This window comes from Plectropomus leopardus, chromosome 3 (assembly GCF_026936395.1).
Source record: "Plectropomus leopardus strain MGB_pleo_1.0 chromosome 3, ASM2693639v1, whole genome shotgun sequence".
NCBI classification, from domain to species: domain Eukaryota; kingdom Metazoa; phylum Chordata; class Actinopteri; order Perciformes; family Serranidae; genus Plectropomus; species Plectropomus leopardus.
This window is the reverse complement of record NC_142178.1, coordinates 29,308,620-29,335,131: the sequence shown is the minus strand read 5'-3', so window position 1 is coordinate 29,335,131 and position 26,512 is coordinate 29,308,620. Positions and strand designations below refer to the sequence as shown.

General features: G+C 38.9%; 1 protein-coding gene and 1 long non-coding RNA gene across 5 annotated transcripts in view; one reads left to right on the top strand and one right to left on the bottom strand.

Moving 5' to 3' along the window:
- The window catches only part of neurl1aa (neuralized E3 ubiquitin protein ligase 1Aa), an 85,946-nt gene that overhangs the window by 24,073 nt on the left and 35,361 nt on the right, over nt 1-26,512 (bottom strand). For both annotated transcript variants that reach the window (XM_088075995.1, XM_042485878.2), the window contains exons 2-3: nt 7,926-8,176; nt 6,880-7,201 (exon numbers count right to left, since the gene is read on the bottom strand). In XM_088075995.1, the coding sequence (XP_087932121.1) occupies nt 6,880-7,201; nt 7,926-8,176 (573 nt within the window). The remainder of the gene's footprint in view (nt 1-6,879; nt 7,202-7,925; nt 8,177-26,512) is intronic.
- LOC148190018 (uncharacterized) overlaps nt 13,965-26,512 on the top strand; it is a 132,902-nt gene continuing 120,354 nt past the window's right edge. Inside the window, exons 1-2 of one of the 3 annotated variants that reach the window (XR_015776295.1) lie at nt 13,965-14,425; nt 15,111-15,194. This is a non-coding gene — a long non-coding RNA (uncharacterized LOC148190018). The remainder of the gene's footprint in view (nt 14,426-15,110; nt 15,195-26,512) is intronic. The other 2 variants (XR_015776296.1, XR_015776294.1) reach the window with 2 other exon arrangements.

Below are 26,512 nucleotides of genomic sequence, written 5' to 3'. Positions count from 1 at the left end.
TAGGTGGTTTTTTTTTCATTTTTCATTATTTTAACAATTTATATTTTTGGGGTGTTTTTTTTTTTCTTCTTTTCTGAATCATTTTGAGGTTAATAGGTGTTTATTTGTGTGTTTGTTTGTTTTAGTGTCTATGCACTGGTTACTTTTACTTTAGATACACAAGTACTTTTTTCCTGATTATACTTATGTACTTACTTTTACTTAACATTTTCAGTGCAGCACATTTACTTGTAACAGAGTATTTTCACAGTGTGGTATTAGTACTTTTATTAAAATAAAGGATCTGCATTTTTCTTCCACCTTTGATAATAAGTAGCATTTGAAATTTTCTACCTTTGCTTTTCTTTTGTACTGAATATCTGGATTTCTTGGCTCCAGACTGCAAAATATTCAACGCTAAATGCTGCTTGACAAGGCCTACATTTTATTTTGACACCTAGACAAATTGTGCTTGATCGCCACTTCCTACACCTGTAAAATCAGCAACCAGTCTGAACACATTCAGGTAAAAGCCGCTCGTCTACCGAACCAGCCGGAAAACTACTCGAAAACACATGAGGGATGTCATTTCTATCAGAGATGGCATCCTTCACTTTAGCCCTGCCAACGTTGACATGTTGTGAAAGGTTCAAACAGGACGACCCTGCCTCGTGCGCTGACACGCTGTCAGAGATAAGCCAGCTCTTCTGACACATCTTGTGAAAGACGTAAACAAAGCGTCTGGGCCTGCTGCGCCTTCATCCATCAAGGCTTCACACATTGTTTTACTCTCGCCAAAGCACTTCAGTTTCCAGTTTCACCAAGCACACATCTGCCATCTTCACACAAAAGCAAATTTCTGCAATCAAAAGAGATTGTCCTGCAAAATAAACACAAAAGAGGAGATTGAGGTATTGAGGTATCACATATGGAGGTACAAGAGGGAAGAGCACACAGTTCTGCATGGTATTTCCTGGTTGGTCTGTTGAAATTTTAAAAAATGTCCTCTCATTACTACAACAGCTCTGCCAATCATCTGGAGTGACAGCAAACATTGTTGCTTCCTGATGGTGCAACGGGACCTTATTCTCCTGACAAGAGCTACTGTGTAATTCAATCCATCACGTGAGCAAAATCTCTCATAACACCGCGGACATCAGAAGTTCTCCGGTGTTCCCGCCGTGGCGTGTTAACGCAGCCTTCCTGATGGACTACAGAGATAGCCTCTCTTCCAGGACACCGGGTTTTGTATGAACTAAATTAACTGCTTTGCTTCTTTGGGGTGACAGCAAGATTGGCAAAGCCCGTCTCTGATTCAGCCTGGTTGAAAGGTGTTAGCAGCCTCAAGGCTTAGCAATCAGACTTTATTCTCTTGTCCTTCAGGGAAGTCCCACAGGGCCCCTCTTGATTAAAGCTCCACTGTGACTGACTCATACAATCTGAGTCCTGCTGGCTTCATAACAGCTGGAATTACTCAGTAACTCAGCCTCCTTCCCGGTGTCAAGTAAAGTTCTGCTTTGTGCATGTGTGTGTGTGTCCATTTGAGAGTGACAGCTAACCTTAGGAACTGGGACACGGGTATATATTAAACAACCTTTTCTCGCTTGTTGGATTTCAAGCCTATGGGGACGGCTTCAGTCTGCCCCAAAGATTATCCTGCCAAACCTTTGCAATATTGTATTTGCCCAGTTCACGGCCAGGTGCAGTCAATCACCTGCTACCTCGGGCACCTGAGCAAGGCGCCACTGCATCTGACACCTTTTCTTTGTGGCAGAAGCACATAACCATGGATTTGCTCAAGTAAACTCGCCTATGCGCTTTTGTTTATGGAGTCACTGCCGATGCCACGTCATTTTTTTTTCCATCTCAGCTTCATTAGAAATTTGGAAGGTGGGAGGGGAAACTCTTAAATTGCTGTCATAAGCTCACAGGGGTGTGAAACCACAAAATCTTCCCCGCCCCCCTTGTTCTTGTCATGTATACCCCTGATGCATCCTTTGGGGGGGATTATCACATGACACGGCTCCTATTTCAATCTTTCTGCATCAAAGCCAAGTCATCCTTTGCTTTTCTACATCTGCTCTGACCTCAGAACAGCCTCAGGATGCTGGACAGATGATACATCTCAAAATACAACAGCAGATGCATGACGTTGCTCTGAACATGTGTTAAAGAGGAAACAATCAATATTTTCATATTAACAATGGATCATAGGACTACTCGTTTAGTATGGGCGGGCAAGGGACTGTTATTATCAGCTCTGATTAAATGCTCATGATTAGCATTATCCATCTGATTAAAGAGATGCTAATCAATTTTTTTATATTGAAATGGGTCAAAGACAATGTGCAATGCAAAATGGGGTCATTCATAGAGACAAATAGAGTATTATTACCCTCATCTGCAGTTCTCCCTAGTTTTAAGGAACATTTTAGCATTTTCTCCTTTGTTTTGGTTGTCCTGCTTGCACAAGTACCATTTTTGCTCACACTTACTGCTCTTACTAGCAGCAAAAAGCTACCTGTACCCACTGTACCCTTTCTATCCAGCACCAAAGAGCAGACAAAGTTAGTGACTAGCTTGTGCATGGGGCCGGGGTGGTTTAAAAAGTTACAATACTGGTACCAGACAGTACCAGTTCCCTTTAAGTGATACTGATCCCAATATTGTACTTATTTCAATACCCACAATGTGAATGGAGTGGGGTGTAGTACAGCAATACTTTCAAAAGTTTTGGTGGCATTCCTGCATGCTGAAATACCAACTGTATAGGCTACAACCCATACTGCTGCTGTTGCAGAAGTGCGAGCTCCACGCCGGAGACAGTTGCTGAGATTCAGCCTGCCCACTCAAAGTGACAGGGCTAACTGTTGGCGTCACACAGCCCTTAACTTATGGTTTTTAACAGGTTTAATGACAAAGTTGAGTTGTTTTGGTGTTGGTGTCAGTTTTTTGGGACCTTTCAGTGGGTACCCAGCCCTACTGGATTACATGAAAAAGTAGCTAAAGAGGGAAAGGTTCTTTAAGAGTTGGTGGAGAACAGAGCAGCTAAAAGAAAAGTGAATATTGGATTTACATTTATCAAATGGACACCAATTAGACTCTAAGTTAATGCTCATGTTGCTCCATGTCTGCATTTTTAATGTATGAGTTGTCTTGAGCTCCATATTAATTTTGTCCTGAGTGAGGACAAAAAATACAATACATTTTCTGTTGTAAGAGCAGAAATGGCAGAATAACAGTGTGTGAGCTCCTGTGAAAAGACTTGTCTTCTGCTTGTCTAACCATTAGTCATAACAAAGAAAAGCACCCGCATGCTCATTAAAAAATGTGCACCAAATAGAGCACATACTGTACTGACAGCTGAGAATACACAGGGTCCATTTAATAACATGGATGACCTAAAATGAGCAACAAACTGCAACAGCTGGATGAAGAATATCATGTGATATGAAGGCAAGTAGAACATCTGATTACAAGGTGTGTGCGTGTTTGTGTGGGCAAGTTTATGTGTGGCACTGTCCCTGCTGCATGGAGACACTAGAAACACCAGAGGTCCCCTGTTAATTTACATTACGGAAGGCCTTCATACACAAGCTGTAGAAGTACTGCTTTGAGCGAGAAACTTAATCCACCATAGAATTTTAATTCAATCTTTATGTTGCAAGGATTATAGTATTTCCAAAAAGGCACAATGAATAATCTCACTCTGTGTTGAAAAATGCTGAAATGGAGAGAATAGAAATGTTTGAAAAGAATAGCAGTATAGTTTCTGGATGAATGGAGGTTTTGAATGTGAGTGTGATAAGGCTCTAGGTTAAAGTAGAAAGGGGTTTAAAGACAACAATTGTAAAAAAAAAAAAGTAATTAAAAAAACATTTTCAGCAGCAGCTCATGCTTAATTTGCACTAAAATGGCTATATAAGTATTGAAAGATTTCAAATTAATAAAAGTAATGAAGAAAATGCTGCATTTTTACCACTATTGCTACATGTTGTTGACATCAGTTTTCTTGTGTTGAATTAAGACACCCTTCACAAGAATGTAAATGTATATTTCTTATTTTTATTCTATTTAGATTTTGTTTTTGAGGTCATTCCCTGTTTTGTTCTTTTCTTTTTGTTCTTTTTCTTAAGTGAATTTGAGGTAATTCTCTTGTAACTTTTAACAATTTTTCATAAGCATTTCTTGTTAAGTTGCTAATTGCCTTCTTTTCACATTTTTGAAAGAAATCGAGCCAATTTGCTTAGATTTCAAACGGTTAACTGAGAATCCTAGGCTGAAAAAAAAAACAACAGCTCCTCAAATGGCAGATAAAATAAGGAGAGAAAGCGAGGGAACGGCCTCAGATGTGAAAGCCCAGGGGCTTATCTGAGGATAGAGAAAGGTTCATGAAGCGTTGCACATAGAAACATGATGCACAGAACTGACACAATTGGCCATTCGGCTTCACAAACGGCCATGTCTAGTCTGGGTGATGTATTTCTATCTCAACCTTCGGTGGCGTTCCAGCCCTCTGAACAGGCCTCTGTTTGTGGGGGCAGATGTCAGTCAGTTGGCCCCCTGAGGAACATGAGCACTGCTCTGTAGGCAACCCTGCATATGGCCTGGCTGTAAAAAAGACAGTAGAAATGACTTAAGTAGGGCTAAGGAGAAGCCCGCTTTTGATTGAAATGCCGCTTGGAGCAGTGTTTCATAGGGGTCAGACATCTCTCAGAAAGATGCATTACAGAGACTTCAATCAGAGCAAACCTCGGGGTGGTAAGCTCGACCAGCGGGCCTCTACTATTTGATATTTGAACCATTTTATGCATGTCCCATTATCTGATTTGTTTGTTTTTTCCCCATCTGCAAACCACAATTTATCAGGACAGACTACTGAATATGGCAACAAGACTTTGAGTTATGAACTATAAGTCGCATTTGTCATGATGGGAAAGACAAACACAGAGGAGGGAAAACAAAGAATATGGGCTCCCTTGTACTCAAGACACCAAACATCCACCCCCACCACCCTGAAGGTATCAATCAACACAGCGCACAATCAATTGTGCTATCTATGGGACATGTGACCCCTGGTCTATTTTTACAACAGCAGAGGGGATGACAGCACTGAATCTCCTCGGAGAAGAAATATGTGTATACATTCTCCCACATCAAAGCCTGGGCTACACTACCCTGGCCTATGTCTTTGTGGTATGCATGCTAAGCTACCCAGCATACTTTGATAATGCACAGCAGCCCCACCATCATTGCTTTTGTGTAAACATAGGGCCAGATATTGATCATATATAGACAGCCTTTGTTCAGTGTAATTCTATTGCTTCATGGAAATAATGCTTGTTTACAGTAAACATGTGGACAAAAGGAAACCTGCTTTGCTATCTGCAAAAAGGATCAAAATTGTTTATGTTTTGGTAGCATGTGCCAAAATACTTGAAACTGACATAACTGATTAATTTAACACCTAGGAGTCAGGGCTAAAATCGGTACAGCACAAAATCTGGATATTTTTGCATGGCAATATATAAAAAGATGCCAAGAATCTACTTTTTATTACACAATACTTCTATACTTCTAGAAATAAAACAAACAAACAATTGCTTTCTCAGTCTAAAAGATACAGTTTATTGCTATAAATATGACTGAAGTGAGATGAACAGACTCAAAACTTTGTTTTACTTATTTGTTATGATAGATGTTGACCAAGTTCATCTTAAAAGGTAAAATGGTTTTATTGCAATATATGTTATCAAAATAGTCGCAACACATTTTAAATTGCAATAATATTATATTGTGGCTGAAGTATCATTATAAAATCAGATTTTGGGGCCTCTGATGAGTCCCACCCCTACTAATGACAGATTGGAAATGTGCATAAAAACATTTTTACCGACACTATATATCAAACAAAAGCCAGAGACTGTAACGTATTAAGATATTTGAAGGCAATACTTCTGTTAAAAAAAATCAAAACGTTTGATTGTTAGCATGTGAGTTGTCTCTCTATTTAGCTTAAGGCTAAACTGGCTAGACTGCTATTTAGCTCAAAGATTATGTGTCAAACTCTTGACGCAAGCTTTCAAGCTGCGTACTAAAAGAATGTTGTCTGGCTGGTAATATTACGTCAGATCCCCCTCACAGTTGAGTTGAAGAATATGAGCTTTTGCCATCACACAGAAGATTCATTTCCCTATTCCAACAAAATGAGCATGTAATACAGGAAAACCTGATTAAAACAGGAGATAGACTCCTTTCCCATTGCCAGTAGACTAGAGCCACTTGTGTGTTCTGTCTGTTCAAAGTCATAGACAGGACAAAAAAAGGTTAGTAATCAGAAGAAAGCAGCATGGAGGCCAGTGAAAATGTTGTGGTGGCTACTATTTGAAAATATCTTGTACTTATTTAGTCTCTTTTTCAGTTGCTGCCAACTAAATTCGGATCATTCTGTAAGTGGAAATGTGTGTAACAATGTTGTGTTTAACAGTGTGTTTCTTGCAATTTTATTCATACAGTACAGAAACTTTCAAGTCATTTCATCTTGGTTGCTATTACCTCTCTAGCATGAAAAATCACTAAATGGTAAGCTGTAGGTGAACAGCCTCACACATGTCAACGAAAGTGAAAGTTATCCCCATTGTAGATGCCTGTGTAGTTAGCTATAATGACTGCAAAGAGATAGTTACCTTATCATATTCTTTTATAAACCCTCTTGTATACTATTCTGCTAAACCCTTTCCCGTTCATATTAGTCAGTTAATGAAATGACCACAAACTAAATGCCACACAGTAAATGTGGTGCTTTCAGGTCCCCAGAGGATCTGGGTCCCCGAGGCAGTCGCGCCACTTTGCCAGTTTGGTGATTCAGCTCTGCATTTTATGCTTCTTCAACCATCTTACCTAGCAGCTGCACTCCGCGGGTCAGACCGTAAACATCAATGAGGGCCCAGAGGGGCTCAGCTGTGCGGACTCCACTGAAGAACAGCATGGGACTGGACTCGTTAATGCGGTAGAAGACTCTGCCTTTCTTGTCGACCCAAAAGGCGATAACATTGCCCTCGTTGGCAAACTCTTCAGGCAAGGCCTTAGCCCAGAAGCCACTCTGAGACACCAAGTCAGGGCAGGCATACTTGGGCAGGTTGTCAGGGTTTATCCTGGAGGGGTCTTTGGCGGTGAAGCCCAGACGGAGAGCCCCGCTCCAGCAACACTGCTTTTTAGTTATCTGGGGAGAAGATGGATGGAAGGTGGCTATAATATTTTGAAAATATATGCTTATTTGCTAGAAAACTGATACAAAAAGTGTAGACTACCATTTGACATAAGGCTGTAAATCACTGACTCCACATGGTTTTCATGCAATACAAACAGTTTAGTTTAATATTTAGTGAGGAACTCTACATTCAGTGGTGGAATTCTGTTCCTTTACTTAGGTAAAAGTACTAAAACCACACTGTAAAAATACTGTGTTACAAGTAAAAGTGCTACATTGAAAATGTTACTTAAGTAAAAATAAGTAAGTATAATCAGGACAAAGTTCTCAAACGTATTAGAAGTAAAAGTACCTGATGCTGAAAAAGTCTAAAAAGTGAAAATTATTTTAAAGAACAATAGAAAAAAATTACAGCCCGAACTAAAAATTATTAAAAAGTATAAATAAAAATAGAAAACACAATTATTAAATAATTAAACAATTTAATTATTAGCAAGAATCAGATTTTATAAAATCTTATGTTTTTACGCAAAAATCTCAATATGTAAAGTAACTAAAGCTGTTAGATAAATAAATGTAGTGAAGTAAAAAATAAAATATTTTCCTGTAGTGGAGTAAAAAGTAGAAAAGGAAGAGTGTAAAGGTACTTTCCACCACTGTCCACATTTTAAGTGTAAACTGAAGATAAAACCAGTGCAATAGTTCCCAGACTTCTAGGAGCTCTGACATCAAATACCTTGAGGCGGACTTGCTCATAGAGCGCTATGGGCCTGTTGCTGAAGGTGATGGCATTGCAGAAACTGGCCTGCCTCTTGACTATCTTCTGTGCAAGGTCCATGACGATTTGGGATCCCTTAGCGTTTGGGTGGAAGAGGAGTGGGCTGATGGGAAAGGGCCCGCCCATGCTGCCATACTGGATAGGCAGGCACCTCTTGGGTTTGTGGTGGCATCGGTGTGACGTGGATGGGAATGGGCCACCGAGGGAGTCTGTGGTGGAGAGAGAGAAATGAAGAGCACAGAGAGAGTTGAGCTTTACTGTGAAACAATGAGTCCTAATTAGGAGCAGGAGGTTAGGTTTAGTCACTATAATTAGTGTCTGATGTTATTTGTTTCAAATTTGATGAAAAGCTCTGCATCGCAGAAAACAACATCAGATATTGTGGCATAATCTAAGATTTCTGAGTTCTTGCATTTGGGGTTCTTGGTTGATTATTTGTGAGCAATGGAGTAATGAGCTAATCAGCCATAATCACACTGGGCCCTACAGGGTGAATAGCAAATCTCTATGCAGGTCCAGATTGCAACACAAGACAGAAATTAGGCTCTTCAGTTTTGCACATGCTGAACTGTTCCCAGACAAACAGCCCCTTAGAAAGCCAAAAGGACAAGATGGTCCACGTCGACTGCGAGCCGTTCAGTTGGACATCTGTCAACAAAAATCTGTACGAGAAGCTTTGCACTGGCAGTGTTAACATACCACATACGTATTAATTCAATGATCCATTGTTTGGCTATATTGATTAATTAAGAAAACATACCATTAAAACTGGGTTTGGTGGTTCTGAAGGTATTTGAAATAAATATAAAGTACAACCTTTTAAAGTTGAATGTCTTTCCTCTAAATCCTAAAACATAAAACCTCCTAAGTCCTCCCATATTTTGTACCACCCCCTCCTTTTTTTTTTTAAATAACGTACAGTCCCTAAATGTTGCCAGTTTTCACCTAATTTTACCATCCTGCATCACTGATGTAAAATTAGACTTGACAAGTTGAAAGAAAGTGGGCACAACAGGAAGATAAATTAAACCATCTCAACACAAAGTACTGGAATGCTCAAAAGTGAAAACTTCTGGAAATCATTTAGCATCCCAGAATGATGATATATAACAAATTGAAGGAGTATCAGATGGTGGAATTTTTAGGATTCTCTGTCAAAGCCAAGGACTGAAGCTCGCTCTCAGACTACTAAATCAGCTATTATAATCTGGCAGTAACCCGCTCTGGAAGATCTGTGAAATTACTTCAATACGTGTTGTTTCTAGTGGCTCCTTAAGTGCTGTGGTCATCCCCCTCTCAGCCACTCACACCCAGACTCCATTCAGACAAATGTACTTGCATGCATCTTATTATCAAGTCAGTCAAGCCGTACTATGCACGTTGGAAAGAAATGATTTGGCTGGTTAGTATTTATGGAGCGGCCGCCTTTGTACAAGAATAATGTCTTTTAGAAATCTCTAAAATCACATTATTTACCATAGCCAGAGAGTAAAAGTACCCAATGAGGGAAAATCTAAAAACTCAAAATTATTTAAAAAAAAATAGAAAAAAAACACCCCCAAAACTTTCTAGAACTATCTATTACAACTACTTTCCCCCTTAAACTCAATTTTATATAAAAGAAAATAGAAATAGACTTCAATGTTTATCAAAATAATTCTAGAATATTGTCTCAAAAAATTTCCAAAATCACACCATTCATCATAACCAGAAACTGTGGAATACGGTTTCATGGCGGAGGGAGGGTCATTCATTTTTACTCCCAGTCACTCAGAGAAGCTCAAGGACAAATATAGCTCCAGGGTGAGCTGAAGTCTGATTAAAAAAAAAAAAAAGTGCAGTCCCGAATAGTAGATGACATTACCATTCAAAGTTCTTTATTTTTCCTTTTTGCTGCCCTACCTGACAAAATTTGCAACCACAGGTTAAGTAGCTCCTTCACACAAGGAGAAAACCCAGACAATCTGGGCAATTACTAGACATTACTAGAAAATTACATAAAATAATAAAGAAAAGAGAACTGTATTTAATATATTCTATTTAGTTTCTTAGAAACAATACATAATCACCATTGCAACATTGTCATGTATACTCGATATTACCATCCTGTCATTCTGTTTATTTTTCCCATGCCATTCAGAAAGTGTCTTCCTTTTACTGTCTGCCTGAATCCATGTGAACACAACATTAGTGATCCACATCTCACCTGGATATTTAATATTCAGCAGAGTACTGCATCCAAGCAATAGCGAAGTGATTGCAGGTTAAGAGATAGTCTCATTCCCGGCTCAGAGCACTACATGTCTCCCAGCTGTGTTGCATTATGGGCGATTCAAGCTTCTATCAGAGGAGAAATTGGTATGTCTGTCTCCTCTTTGATTGATTTCTCTTGCTATGATATACTGGCTAGAAAGAGACCATACACTCTTCCAATCAGGGGAACTGATACATCAGCATAAACATCAGCAAAACCCGATGTTTACCCTGATGTATCAGTTACTTGATTTTTTTTCTCCAATCAAACTCCAGTCAGCTATGCTGCGTATATTACTGCAACAAATGTTTGGCCACCTATCCATGGGAATAAGAAAACAGAGTAAGGGAGACTTTATAAGCACACCAGGTAGGTGCAAAAGCTATTAAAAACAGCGTAATGAACAAAAGGTAACGCCTGCACATTGATTCCATGCTACAAAAGATTAATAAAGACAGTGTTGTGATCCTACTTGTATTTTTGGCAGGTCAAAATGTTTGAGAAGAGGAAACCACACCTATATTTATACATAGTGCACAACAATAGGCTGACAAGCGCTATGGTGGCAGGTGTGGTTTATTTTCCAAATCAGTGGTTCCCAACCTGGATGTCTCGACCCCCAACAGGGGTCACCAAAGCTTCATTATGGGTCACAAGGACCATCAGTCAATTTTGGAGCATTGGTGAGTGTCCCTGGCCTTAGTTGCTGCACTTTTGGCCCTTGTTGACCCTCTTTTGGCCTTTTTCCCGCCAATCAACATGTTGAATTGGCAGTGGACATGGTGAATGAAATCACTCTGATTGGTTTGTTCAGTTCAGCACACAAGAGGAGAAATAGAAATGATGAAATGTAAACAAAGGGCTAAAGTTATGAGGGAATGAGGTCGAAACAAACTTGTTATATAAGGTAAGATTGTTTTTCTTTAGCTATTAAGTAGAAATGTTTCCTGGTGGTTTGTGTTATTGTTTACTGGTATGGAGACGTATGTTTGTGCAACTTTTTAGCTGAAACACGGCGATTTGAGACAACGCAGCATGCGGCTTTAACAGCCGGTAGTTCTCTGATGTCGGTTTGGTGTGTCTGGACCATTACAAGACAACTTTTTTTCTTTAAATGAAAAGAAGGCCTTTATAGCTGCATTTTAATCTAATCTGCAAAGAAAACTAAACACTTTCAAAGTGTAGATTATTATTCAAATGTAAATAAACAAATAAAAAATCTCATAGGAAAAAGGCCTGAACTCAAGCTATATTCACTGAACCTTCTTTCAGCTAACAGCCTCTTCCTGTACTTATATTAAACAAAAAGCTGAAAGAACAAATGTCGGGGAAGAAGAAAACTCTAAATTTGTCAATAAGAGGCTTATTATGTATTTATGATTGTAAACAAAACAAAACAAAACATGATGAAGACGGAGAACTGCATTTCTGATGCAATATTTAGAGAAAATAATCTCCTCAGAATTCATCCAAGTCACTTTACACAAACATCCAGCATTTCTGGTGTTCACAACTGATAATAAACAACTAATAAAAGTACACAGAAAAAAAGAACATAAGAAAGTGGACAAGAAAAGCATCAATATATAAGGTATATGACTGCTTCTAAAAGTATTATAATGGTTATAAAGATTTCTTAATTCCTACTTATGTCAGGTGCTCACTTACAAAAATAAACATCTATTTTTGAAAATGTCAAAGTGAAATTACAGGTAATATTCAGTTTATGGAGCTTTGGACTCGCTCTATACCCACTGTCATAATCACAGTAGACAGTTTGACAAACAGATGAAAGCTAACACTGTAGCAGCAGCAGATGTCCCGTGGAGTCCTGATAAGACTCTAAACCAGCACACTTTGTGTTTTCTCTCTTCATTGTCTCCGTCCTCTCCATCTCATCTGTGTTTATCGTGTAATGACCCTTCCAGTTTTTCACCCCGTGCGCGTGTCTACCGTTCAGTCTGGCCCCAACCTAAGAGCACTGTTGTGGTCTTTTGTCTTAGGCGGAGCCACAGGAGAGCAGTTGTTGAATGTGGTGCACATGGTCCTGGGCAGATTGAGCTGAATGCATTACCGGGCTCTAAAGAGGCGCAGCTGCTGCGGAGGGAAATAGGCTATGTGTGAATTCATGTTCCTTAGCAACCCCTCGTATCTAAAGGTCTTGATCAGCGCACTCTTTCACTCTGCGGCTATCAGCGAGGATACAACAGATGCCTTTTGTTTACTCAGACACGACAAATGATATTTATAGTCTCAGACTGTAGCGTTTTGCGACTGAGCTTGTGTTTCTGAGAATCCATTAAAAAAAAAAGAATAAGATTACAGAGCAAAGCTAACTTCTTTCTTTATTTGTATCATTTTGATAGATCTCTTTTAAGCCTCTTTCCTCTTACAGAATATCTCCACGAACAATGCGAATAGTATTTGTTTGTAGTTCAATGGCAGGATATACTGATTCACACCCTGTGACGAATGGGTCAACTGCTGAGCAGCTACATCAGATTCAATAGAAATTCTAGTGTCTTCAGGTGCTTTGTGACATTTTGACCCTTCCTGTTATTCAAGTTTACATGTACGGTAAAGGAAGAGTGTGGTTTCTATGTTTGACCTTAATTACATTGACAGTAAATACAACCTTAATGGTTAACTCTCACCACACCTAACCTTGTTTCCAGCTGCAGTATTGACATATTTTTAGCAAAAAAACCAAAGAAAAACAAAAAAAGAAAGACCAGTTGTGCGCTAAATGCACAACATTGGCAGACAACTTAGCAACTCGCTAGTGAACACAGTGGAATATTAACCAGATAAACAGACAGATACTTCCTTACGTTGGTGGAGAGCAAAACAGAGCTAAAAGGAAAGACATTATTGGATTCACGTTAAAGGGATAGTTTGGACTTTTGAAGTGGGGCTACACATATAAAGAGTACTTATCCATAGTCATTGTATTACATACAGTAGATGCCAGCAGGCCCCCAGTTTGGGGAGGTGGCAGGAGTGCTGACACAGAAGCTAGGCAACATACTGCTGTGCTCTATCAGTTTAATTAATATTAAGATTTTTTTTTTTAAAGAAGCAAAAATATGTTTTGTTGCTGTCCCCTCCACAGCAGTGCATTGCTTTCATATTGTTCTCATCTACTGTATGTAATGCACTGAAAAGTTCTTCATACAACCTCTTTTCAAAGGATCCAAACTATCCCTTCAGTCAGGTGAAAAGACACTTGACTGACAGACAATGAATGCTTTGTTGGTCATGTCTGAAAATAATAATACATCAGTGCTGTTTACAGCTTGTCCCAAATCAATTAATATTGCTTTGTTTTGCAAATTATTTTCTACTCTTAAATAAATTGAGGGAGTTATTAATATTCAGGCTGATAGCTGCTTTGCAAGTGCACACCAGGTAAAAAAACAAAACAACAAAAAACAGTGCAGCTTGAAGCAATATGCTAGTCATACTGTTTAGTTAAAACATGCTAAGGTGGAGAGGAAATTTATTTATTTCACTAATATCTCTTTACTCATTTCAAAATATTTTTTATAAGGCTAAATATTTCTCCAAAGTTTTTTAAACATTTCTTTTTAACAATACTCGTTAGTCTACATTACTTTTCTTTTACACTCCGCATAATTGCTTATTTTGTCCATTCTGCCTTTTTTTTCACGGCAGGCATTGGCTTAGTTCCAATAAGTGTGCCAGCAAACGCTCCCTATGAGCCAGCATGCACAATACCAGGGCCTACCCTTAATGGAACGCAGCCATCATTGATATCGTTAAATACACCTGAGCGTCTCCTGCTAGCTTGCAGTGATTTTTTACCTTGCTGTCATCTGTTACCGGTGACCGGTGTTTTTCTCAAGGATGTATCTGAGTAAATGTGGAGTTAGGCACAGTTTATCCACCGGATATCCATCGCTTCATTAGTAATCTGACGCGTGTAGCCTGTCAACAAAAATCCAGTTTGGGTTGTTTAGCTAGCAAAGGGTTACAGCTATCCATCCCGGCCGCCGAGGGCTCACCTTCGGTACCGTGTATTTCCTGGAGCTTCACGTTGTTTTGCTGTCGGTCGGATATGGTGTTGACAGAGATTTGAGGACGCGTTTTTCGCAGTGGATAAGTACTGCTACCTGGAGTAACGATGTTTCCGTCATCCGACCCGGACAAAACAAAGATATGGGATTATTTCCAGCAGCTGAAGGTAAGTGTTTACATCCTCCGAGCTAGTTTGTTGCTTGTAATGCACATGTGTGACGATTAGCCTAATCTGGGGATGCGGATAATTGTTGGATTTCAAGTCAGTAGCCGGATGATAACACAAGTAACGTTGTAACGAGGGATTTGGTTTGGTGGTAACTGTAATTTTATTACTTAATGTAATTCGTTACACAAGTTGTTACTCGGGAAAGTAATGTGATTAGGGACTGTTCCTTATTTATGAGGGGGGTAAAACGGGGGTTGGGGGGCACTTGAGATAGTTTTTAAATTCAGCTTAGGGGATGCGCATTCAGCTTTAAATGGTTGTGTTTTGTATTTATTTAAATACCCTCAGAAACTCAAGTAGATTTGAATGCCATGCTTTTTTTTTTTTTAAATTCCCAAAATCTCACCATTTATCATAGCCAGAAACTGTGAAATATGGTTATTCATGGTGGAGGAAGTGTCTTGCACTTTCCCTCAGGGACGCTCAAATGCACAATCCAACACTATTCTGCTGTTCTGCAGATACAACAAATGACAAATGTACTTTTGAATTTTTTTTTATTTGTTTGTTTTATTATTTGATCCTTGCAGAGAGGCCATTATAAGTTTTGTTTTACTTTGCATAATGACAATAAAGTCTATGCTGATTTTGATTCATTGTCTTTACTGGTTTATATCAACAGGTCCCTGTGTTTTGTAGAGATGGACTTTTGTGGACATTTCGGTTCCTGGTGAAAACCTCTTGAACATCTGGATCGGAAAAAAAGGTGAGCACACATAAAGTTGTTAAAGGAAATTAGTGTGCACATATTAGCAGGTGCTGGGCAAAAAGGCCGTCTGCAACATGCCAAGAAACACTGACTTGTTATGTGAAAGTGCTGTTTTCAGTGATTTTACCGGTTTTAATCAGCTGGTCAGTTTGTTTTGGAGAGGAACAGACCTCTGTGGATAATTCTGTTCCCTCTAAAGACCTTCAAAAAATTTGTACATGGAAGGAATTCTAACCAGGAGAAGCTTCGGCTGGTTGTAGTCTGCAATCCTCCCAGCTACATCCCCCTAAATCTTACACACCGGACCATTAAGATTCAGTGTGCACTCTTAAACCTCATGTTGTAGTTTTAAGTCATTAGACAGACCAAAGCAGCATTCAAGCCCACCGGCTGTTCTCAGCCCTCCAATTACCTCAGTCTCACAAATCCTGTAGTATGCTCCTGTCCACAGAGCCTGAGATGTGACCCCTTGATGTAAACAGCTTGAAAATGGCTCCTGTTAATATCAGTCTGACAGCTGCCTCTTAAAAACCTCTCTTTGTGCACACAGTGTTATGTGTGTATTATCTGGGAAAAAGCAGCTTTAACAGCCTCACAGGAACCATTTTGCCAAAGGTCAAGGATGTCTTGTTATGAACAAACAGGGCGCAAAGCTTGTATTCCTCTGCCCCGAGCATGGAGGTCTTTATCCCACTATTAACAACAATGCACGGGCTTGTGTGCAGCTAATACCTGTCATACACCAATGAACATCTCTGTCGAGCAGTGAGCTCATCTCTTACCATTTCATTTGGCTGAGTGTTTGAGGGTTGAGGGGTGCGCGTGTGTTCCTGTGCATTTTCTTTTATCTGGAGCTGTGTAGTCGTTACTCGTCAACCATTACAATGCAAATAGGATTTTATAGGGGGGAGAAAACTATTCAAATATTTGCTCAGCATTTGGTTGCCAAATGACTTCCTGGATCTGGGGAACAACTGTAAAAGCTGTTATCCAAATGACAAAGTTTTGTAAGGCAACAGTGAAACTGTATTATATGAAACTGAGTCGAATAATATTCACACTTAATAGATAGATAGATAGATAGACTTTATTGATCTCAAAACTGAGAAATTGGGGATCAATCCTCAGTATTTCTGAAATGTGTGCCAAGAGGTCTGAATGTACTGTAACATTTGAGTTGTAAATGAAATAGCGTAAAGATACTGATTCACATACAGATAACGCAAAATGAATTAACTGTGTTTAAGGAATCTATTCTGAGGTTTTTCTATTGACTAATACTTGAAAATACCATTGACTCACATCGCCACCATAGATAACCATCAATGCTAAACTTAGCACCATGGAAACATGGTAAGTCTATAACATTCAGTCACAACACCAGCAGCAGTACTTATGAAGCACAGGTAGCCCACATACCAACCCACTCCCTGTGCTTGTTGCTATGTAAAGCCTGGCTTAACACTCATACTAAGAGACTTTAGCGAAAACACGCACACACACACACACACACACACACACACACACACACACACACACACACACACAGAGCCTATGTGGATCTGTGATCTTTCTGCCTCTTATCTAAAAAAATTAAAGGGATACTTTGCAATTTTCAACTAGCTTTGAATCAAAACAATGGGTAGTTTGTGTAAATGAACGGTTGTGAAATTTGCTCCATTTATCGGCACCCAGATCTCTCTGCTCATCACCCAACTCAAATTTTTGCTAGCTCTAGGGATGTTGCCTGAACTACAGTCTATCCTTCTGTATTTTCATATTCTTGCTACCACGGACACAAAGAGTATAAAAGCAGATCGAAAGAGAAATCCACCCCGCTCAAACTCAGATCCAATTGTAAAACTAGACAGTGCTTTTAAAGTATTAAGCAAAGATTCTGTTGCTGTATTTCTTGCCTATCCTCAAAAACATACTTTAATGCACTATTTATCTGTAATATGAGAATTCAGCAGGAAATGGGTGCCAATCCGTTTCCTGTATTGTAAAATTGGAAGCTAAAAACGAATATGAAACAAGATTCTTTTACTACGCTGCCTATTTCTCATCCCAAATACATATTTTAACTTACTGTTTAACTGTAATTCAAGATCATTCGTTACAAGCCTGCTGATATGTTTCCTCCTATGTCAAAACCAACTTTCCAGGAAGTGTGATGGGTTTTGAAGTCTATTTTTGCATTGGCCAGCAGTGGAATAACTGCTAGGCCTGTCATGTTATGCCATGGGGCTCAAAAAGATTTTTGCCTATAGACTTACATTGTGAAAGAGATGTCTGTAAATCAGTGGATCCATTTTTTTGAGTGCCACAGCTCCCTTGAAATGACTTTTTCCACTATCGTGATTTGATGTATTCAGTCTGATAATATTTAAAAAGTCTAGAAGAACTGCATGATTTAATCATTTCATTCCCATTCAAGATAGCGGAGCACTATACTGAAAATTAGCCGCCCTGCTGCACTCAGCTGTGCTCTGCTGCTGTGGGTCTCTAGTGCACTCCCTCCATGGGCTCCACAATGAGGAAGATCCGGGTAATTTCATACTGTGGAAATTGAGCAGTTTTGGCTTCATGTGCCACTTAGTAAGTCTCACAGGGAGAAATAGAGGCTCACCTTCACACTGTATCCGGTTCTCTTTTTACACCCAGGGTCGAAACTGACAAATTCGCTTTACGTCACCCACCAACGGGAGTGTTTAATGGTCCACTGCAGTACAGTTCATTGTGATTGTTGTAGGTTTTCTACCTCTTTAAGGGAAAAAGCAAATCCCACAGCCCTTTTCTCTGTTTTGTCTGTGTAGCTCCAATTTCAAGCGTTTCTGTCTTTCTGCTGCATAGGCAGCCTATTTCTTTAAGCCATTTTGGGAATATAAAAGTATGCAGGCTAGCGTTGGGTGTAACATAAAATAACAAATTCCTAAATGTTTGCATGTCAAGTAAATCTATTACTGTGTGCATATGTAGCCATTAGTGTAAATTACTATTATGCACTGCAGTACTTTGGATCCATCAACAAAACAATCTTTTAAAAAAACATATTTTGCATTCATTTCAGGTCATGTAGACTGTTACGCTCTAACGCTAATTTTGTTTTCTTGGAATAATTGCAATCATTACCGTCTCATAGCGATAAAAGCAGGAATATCCTGTTTTACAAAGATTACCAGGGTAAAATGTTACTCTCATTTTTTAAATTTGGTTTTGCACTCTGTGGATCTGTTGACGGTTTAATTTACAACGCAGTCAACAAGCCTGGAGGGCAGTGACAAACAACATCTTAATGATGTTTACATAGCAGTGTCTGAATGATGTATTCAATCCCACTGACTCATGACAAAATGGCATTTCAGCCTGATGTAGCACCAACTGTTAATGAATCATGCAATAATAGTGACGATTAATCTCACACATTATCATTTAGGCTTGAATATAAAGCTCAGGCGAGATGGATTTATGCGCTCAGTAAGCTCACAGTTTATATACGGGGCTTCTTACATTGTGTTCAAGATTTCTTGTTCTTCCAGTTCCTCACATGTGCACTTCTACATGTGTGAAAGATGCTTTAGAGATACTGAGTGTGTGAAACCCAATAGTCTGTGTGTGACTCATTGACAGGGAGACTACCACTGTGGCAGTAACTGTAGCTGCTATTCTACCTGGGGACAGGTACCCACAGGAACTCATTAGACTCATCAGTCATTATGTTGGTGGTAACCACAGGGCTGGGCGAGCTGCTAGGCAACATAATGACAAATCTATTGCCTACGTGTTGATGCACTGATAGATGATTCATGGCCATGGTTATGTTGCATGTTGGGGGTTTCCATAATGACTCCGGTCAGAGCAGCATCAGGTGATCCTGTAATTTAAGCTGTTTATTCTACATTAGCTGCTGTTTTATGGCTGCTTTTTTTTGACTTATGATTGTTGACATTGCAACAGCCTACACATTAGGCTGACAAGCCATTTAGTTTTTCTTTCATTCAGTCATCCTGACTTTATCTTGGTGTTTATCCTGTTTTATATGTTGTCCGGCTGCAGATTGGGGCTTCAGAGGAATTTTCATGAACTCATAGGTGTCTACTTGACAAAATTTAAGCCCAACATTTCAACACACCACTTTGTGCTTATATACTAGGTCTGCATTTCAGGATTATTTTCAATGTCAGTTTTTTTGTGAGTTATTTTCTTGATTCAATGATAACTCGCTTGGTCTACAAAATGTCAGTAATGGGTGAAAAATGTAGATCTCTGTTCCTCCAAGGTGAGATCCTCACATGTTTTGTTTTGTCATCAACCCGGGTATATTCAGTTAACTGTCATGGAGGAGTAAGACACTAGAAAAGAATTTGGACTTGTTTTCTCAAAACATTTCTTAAACTGATTAGTTGCTAATGAATTTGATAGTTGACAACTAATTGATTTATTGATTCCAGGCAGGGAGGCTACATCAGTAGGACCATGAGAATACCTTCAAAGGTACAGCCTGCTGCTGGATTACAGATAAACAAACAACATCTCAACTTTTCCTCTGATATTAATGTGTGAAAAGCTATGTGATCAAATCACAAAGTAATTTACAGAGTGCCACCAATATAACTTTCCTTTATACTGTAATGTGTCTTGGCGGTTGCTTGGAGCAGTTTTCCCCAAACAGTAGCATTAATATGCTGATTTAAAAGTTGTTATTCTGCCAAGTGGACTTCCAACAACCTGTGCAGCTATTGCATGCTTGTCGCAGTTTTTATGGTAATTTCCTGTTGCTACATTTTATGAATGAATCTAGTTGTCTTAATCACTGTAGGATGATTTCCCCATTCTTAATCATGCCTACTAAGTTCTAATTGCGTCAGTTGTTTTTCTGACTGAAGACACATCTGTTATTGAGCACGGCAGACGTCTAAATTGCTGAATAGATAAGTTGTTGGTAGTGAATCAGAGGTCTGAATCACCATCAACTAAGCTAACATCTGAGTCTTTCCGTGACGCAAGACTGCAACTAAAAATGATCAGATCATCATTCAGATGTTTTTTCCCCATATTTCATCATCGATAAAATTTTAATTGCATGTTAATAGAAAGGCTTTGATTGTGAAAAGGTCAAACACAATTTTACAATTTTCAATGACAAGTTTCCTGAGTATATCTTCAGATTGTGGTGTTTCTTTGGAAGGCCGCCACATAGGGGGGGCATGGACTGAACAAAGAGTTGATGGAAGATGAGAGACCTAATTGAGGTACAAATGAGCAGCAAGAAGAGAGGAAGCAAGAAAGGAGAGTTGAGAGGAGAAGGGAGAGAAAAGGGAGAGAGATGAGACAAGCTTCTAAAAAACGATCAAACACAAGAAGTCTCAATAGGAACCAAATTAGCCTGAAATTATGAATAAATTCAAATGTTAAGTTTCAAGAACTATATTCCTTTAGAATGTCATGGAAAATTACTTTACAACTGTAATTAAAGTAAATTGTCTCGTCCTTTTGATAGTTCTGAAATGTTAGAATTTGCTGCTTTCACTTGTCTTACATCAGCTTTTCTCAACGAGGGGTCCAAGCACCCCCTGGGGTTCAAGTGGGAGTTCCAGAAAAATAGGGAATGGCTTATTTCCATTATTTAATTCATTACAGAAGTGAGCTCAATCTGAATCAGATTCATAATGGAATACTGATCATAGGTTTTTGCTTACTCCAAAGTTACCTCCACAACTGTAGCTGACAAGTGTAGAATCCTGGTCTTTATCATATCTCATAACCAAAATATTTTCAGATGGAGGTGCCGAGGGCAGAATCTATCAAATGGAGATCCGTGATTTAATATGTGTGTATTTAGAGGTCCTTGGCACGATAAAGCTAAAGAACCACTAGATCAGATTGCTGTTGCATTGGGCATTTCTCACTTCTTTTCAGATGTTTTATTGAGTACAGACTGTAGACTATAGCAGCATGCATCCAAGAGGAACCTACAAAAATCGTGGACGCAGTGCTGAAAAAAAATCTGGAGTTGGCTTTTAGTTTTACTTTCACTGGCAATTTTGTTTACAAACAGGAACCAACAATTGCTGCATAGTAGACCTTTAACCCTTTGAAACCCAAGTAGACTGGTTTGATTTCTTTCGAAATCACGGAAAGAAGCAATGAGCAACTTAACAAGACCATTACCCCTAAATTAGCAAAAAAAAAGTTAAACTTTAAGAAAATTACCTGAATTTAGCCAAAAAGAAAAATTAAAGAATATTGAAATTGAATATTGAATTAAATTCTTGATATTTTACCCCAGGTATTTCATCATTTTCTAACGATTTGTTCTCTCGTCACCTTTTTACAAATTTTTTGCAGTTTGGACATTTCAGTTGCTGGTTGCCATCTTTTTCATGTTTTTGAAAGAAGTCAAGCCAATTTTCTTATGATTTAAAGATTTAAATGCTTGTGAAAGGCGAGGCGAGAAAGGCAGAACATGAAAACTGATGGCTGTCCAAGTTTCAAAGAATGAAGTCAATATGATAGTATTAAAATTTGTCCTTTTAATCTTCTGTTTATTCATCCTTTTACTACAACTGTAACACTCCGGTAACCGACCTCTAGTATTTCACAAGTTTAGCTCAACTTTACCTTTATTGTCCCCTAATGGAAAAGTGTCTCAGAACCAAACATATTATACTCAATATATAGAATATTACATATGGTTATGGTTACGAGCAGTAGACTGACTAATCTTTACTGCCCAAAGGACCATCTCTATCTCATCTCCTACTCTGGGCTAACCCTACTGCAGAGACGCTCTGCTATCAATAATTCAAACCGCAATGACCTGGCAGTGAAAGGTGAGACAGCGCAGATGATGAATTCTGGCTGACGTCATCCACTACGGCCCACTAGTCTTCCCGCTGTTACCGCATTCTCTTCACGAGCAGGATTACACAACAGCAATCAATAAGTAATAATATTGCAAGGCCGCATACAGTGCAGCACAATGTAATCCACTGATGCTTCTTTGGCAGTGAAAGAGAGCAGGCTGATGGAGAGGCGTAATGATATGCAGTGTGTATTGACTGAAAGCAGGCAAGATGCTATTCAGTACTGGCTGGGAGTCATTATGTGGGCGCTGCCTTGAAGGTGACCTGTCATGAGGATGAGGATGAAAGGGCCGGTTGCAGACACACACAAACACACACACACACACACACACACACACACACACATGATTTTGCATGCCTGCTGGACAAAGGAGGGTTAGGGTTGCACATATGTGTGTACATATATATGTGTGCAACCATACCTACCCCCTGATTAGGTGACAGACTATTTCCTTAGGACAAACTGCTGAGGAGCAGGAAGTAAGAATTATACGGACGGCACTGACACGCTCTCTTAACAATGCCACCTGACCCTGAGACATGTGTTTCTGTCACTCCATAGCAACTGTTCAGGCCTGATTAAAACTGTCTTTCAAGCTTTTGGTCTCATACACACAAAGAAAAAGGGAGGAAAAATAGAGGGAGAAGAAAATTGATTTTTTTATGGCTATTGGTGGTCTGCATGCTGAATTAAAGATCCACTGTGTAGGGTTTAGGGGGATGTATTTGCAGAAACAGAATATTAGTATTAGGGATGGATGATATGGCCCTAAAATGAGAGTATTATTGCGATAACAATTTTCAGAGAATGTACAATTGCAACAAAATAAGTGTTATAATTATGTATGTCATTGCAAATGTAACAGTTTGCCTTTAAATATTCAGTAAAAACTAAACAAAAATGATCTCTCATTTGCTCAGTTTGTAAACAACAGTAACTCAAAAAGGTTCAGATTCTGGATAAAAAGTCGCCAAATAAAAAAAAGTACCCTTAAAACTATAACTAGTAAATCATTATGTAAAGTCAAAATATTGTCAGTATCATGAGATGAATTTTTCTTATCATACTAAAAATTAGACCAGTATTATTGTGACCGATACTGTATGGCATTACCTAAAAAAAAGAATCGTTGTTGTTACCTTACAGTTAGTTCTTAATATCTACATGGGGAGTGGATCTTGGTGTACGAAGATTGCTATGTTGCATGGCCATGTTTCTACAGTAACCCAGAACAGACAAACCAAACACTGGCTCTTTTAGCGTTGGTCAGTGTAGCAGCCGCTCTGTGAGGAAGGAGACAAAACATGGCATTTTTAACACAAAAATACTATATTCAGTGTTTTGACCAGTTTAATTCACCGGGTCTGTTTGTTTTGTAGAGGAAGAGACCTCTGTGAAGAATTCGGCTCTTGATTAAAACCTCCTATATGTCTGGATTTTAAGTTATCAGGTAAAAAAGGGGAGCACACATTAGCAGGTGTTAGGCTAATGGCCAGTCTGCAAGGAGCTGAACACCATAGGAGAAACATAGATTTGTCACATGAAAATGCTTTTATTTCAACATTTTTTACAAGTTAAATTACTGCATGCCTTTTTTTGAGAGTAGGAGACCTCTGCGGATAATTCAGCTCACAGTAAAAATAATATCTGGCCACCCATTGAGCTATCACAGAAAGTACGCAAGCTAACATTAGCAGGTGCTAGGAGAGCGGCCCCTACGATGTATATTAGAGAAACACTAATAAGTAACTGCTTCATTCAGTGTTATTACTAGTTTTAATTACCTGGTCCAAGGAGCGTAAGAGACTCATAACCGGGAGAAGTTATGGCTGGATGCCACTAAATCCCCCTAAATCTTACTGTTCCTTTAAATATCCATTGCTTTTATTTAGCGTCCAATAACCTGAGGCACATCCCATAACATTACTGTTATCTGATCTAATTCTAGCAAGCAAAGAGATCTTCATTGTTGAATGGCATCTCTTCAGCTCATTCTCCGCTTTGCATTTGGATACTGAATCCAATTCAAATCGAGTGGAGCCAGACGCTCCATCGAATCAGCCTGTGCAGCCTCAGACACTGGCCCACTTTCAGTCAATCGGGAGCACAGAAGTGGAGCTCCCACATACTCGGCAGACTCAATTATGCAACCAACTCTGCAAAACACTGTTTGGATGTGCTCTGGTGCTTCACACCTGAGAACAGCAGCCTGCAGAGGTGCAACTTTAGAAAAGCATAATCTGTTCCTCAGTAAGTCACACCTGTCTCATACCTACATGTATACAGTGAGTACGTAATAAGAACAGTGGCAGTTTTCTAGATAATAGATTTCACTTTAAGTAGTTTTAGTTCTTCACCAGCTGCATTTTCAGTGAGTACAAGTATGGAGGAATACGTCACCGAAAGGGCTCAAATATGATATCAGGTCTCTTCAATTTTGCTCTGTTTTCAGTTTCAGAAAGAAGCAGAAGCAGCACTCAGAAGCTTTCTATCAATGGCTGCTAGTCACCATAGCAACGCTTGTACTTTAATATTAACCCACTCCTCTTCTCACTGGATTAACAGACTATTTCCATTCTCTTGTCAACACAAGTTAGCCATGATTAAACCATATCTTTAGTGAATATCTGATTCTATTTGGTCCATAAGGGCGGTCGGCGGCAGTTGTTTATGAATAGCTAGGCATAGTTATGAATGACTGGCTGTTGCTATGGATATTTCACATCCGGTCACATCACTCTGTAGAGGAAAAATCAGGTCAGCCGCTCAGTGTTTTATTGAAAACCTCAAGAAATGACACATTAATTGTTATAATTTCAGTTTGTTTTCAGGATAATAGTTTTAGTTGTGGTAACTGGCAGGCTAATTTTTATGTTACTATGATATAAATTTGAATTACAGTTTTTAATGGAATACTCTGTTAGGCTAATAATCGATTTCTGACTCACTGTATTGTACCAGATTACTGATTTCTTTTCAAATAAGTGATGTAATCAGTGAGACTTACAGAAAGCCTGTTGCAAACTGTTTTGCAATAATAACCAGCTCACTGTGAATTTTGTTTGAAGAACTTAAGAGCCAGATAATCGATGCCAATTGAATTATGGATGAAGTTCGAGCAATGCATGTGCATTGACATGTCTGTAAACAATGTAACTGAATAAATAAAAGATACACTGATGGAAAAACCATTGTCATGGGACAATGGGGACCGAATTCTAAAGAGGAGAGGGCTCAGAAAATATTGATTTATGTAGACAGACTCTGCATATGTGTGCAGAATTTGCAGCCAATGGGATTTTGGTATCAGAAGTATTCTGGTGTCTGTTTGCAGTCCATTTTTAGTCCTTGTAATATTGACCAATCATATTTGAACAGCAGGTAAATAGTCATTTTGGAGAGGTGGACTGCACTGGCTTTATGCTGTGCTCAAATGGAACTCATGAACTCATGTGTACTACAGCCCTCCAAAAATTTACACTTACAAGGTCATGAATGCCACAAGTTGGACTCTCCTTGTGATTAAGGTAAACACGACAAAATTTGAATGCATCATAAATGCAATCTGCTATCACATTGTCTGATGACAACTTAGATGTATATTACTATTATTGTTTTCATTTATCGGCATTTGTATGTAGATAGCTGAAATGACCTGCACATGGAAGAGAAAATTTGGCTGCACCGAATTAGCCCTAAATTTTGGCCCTTGCCCCCTAGAGGCTTTATTATTGTCAGACAATATGACAATCAGTGACAGGTTCTGAGATTGAGGAAATGTTGGCAAGAAGAAAGTCCGGCAGTGTGGGTTAGACTGACAATAAGGCAAGGTAATGACTGTTTTTGAAGCAGGTGTTATAGCTTGCCACAGCAGGAGAAGTCCACATTGAATTATTAGCATTAATTGATGAGTCCAGAGACATTCAAAGTCTTCAATATAGGTGTAACAGCTCTGTCATAGACGTTTGGGGTCTAGGAGAACAGAGAGGATCTAATATGCAAATAGACAAAATAATAAAATCGCTAAACTTGCGAACATGGAGGAATGGTCAGTTGCAGTAGCAAATGTAGAAGTGTCTTGTTTGTTTATGTTACAAGGTAATTTTGACACAACTCCATTCATTCAGAACTTTGTTGCAGGGTAAAAACAGCTTGAGTCTTAAGTTTATTCCATGTTGTAGAGCACACGCTGAAACAGTGGAAAAAACATAGACCATGCATAATGTGATGTTATGTTGTATAAGTGGATAACTTACTCACTCAGATTCTCACCTTGTCAATAAATAAGGATAGAAACTATATTCTATTGATCCACAAGCTAAATTCAGTTCTGTATCTGAAAAATAGACTTTATGGATAGAGTTCAGAGGTTTTATGCAAAATACACACATTTTATGCCTAAATTATACCAAACTTGTATAAATATGCCAGCTAATACAGGGTGACAA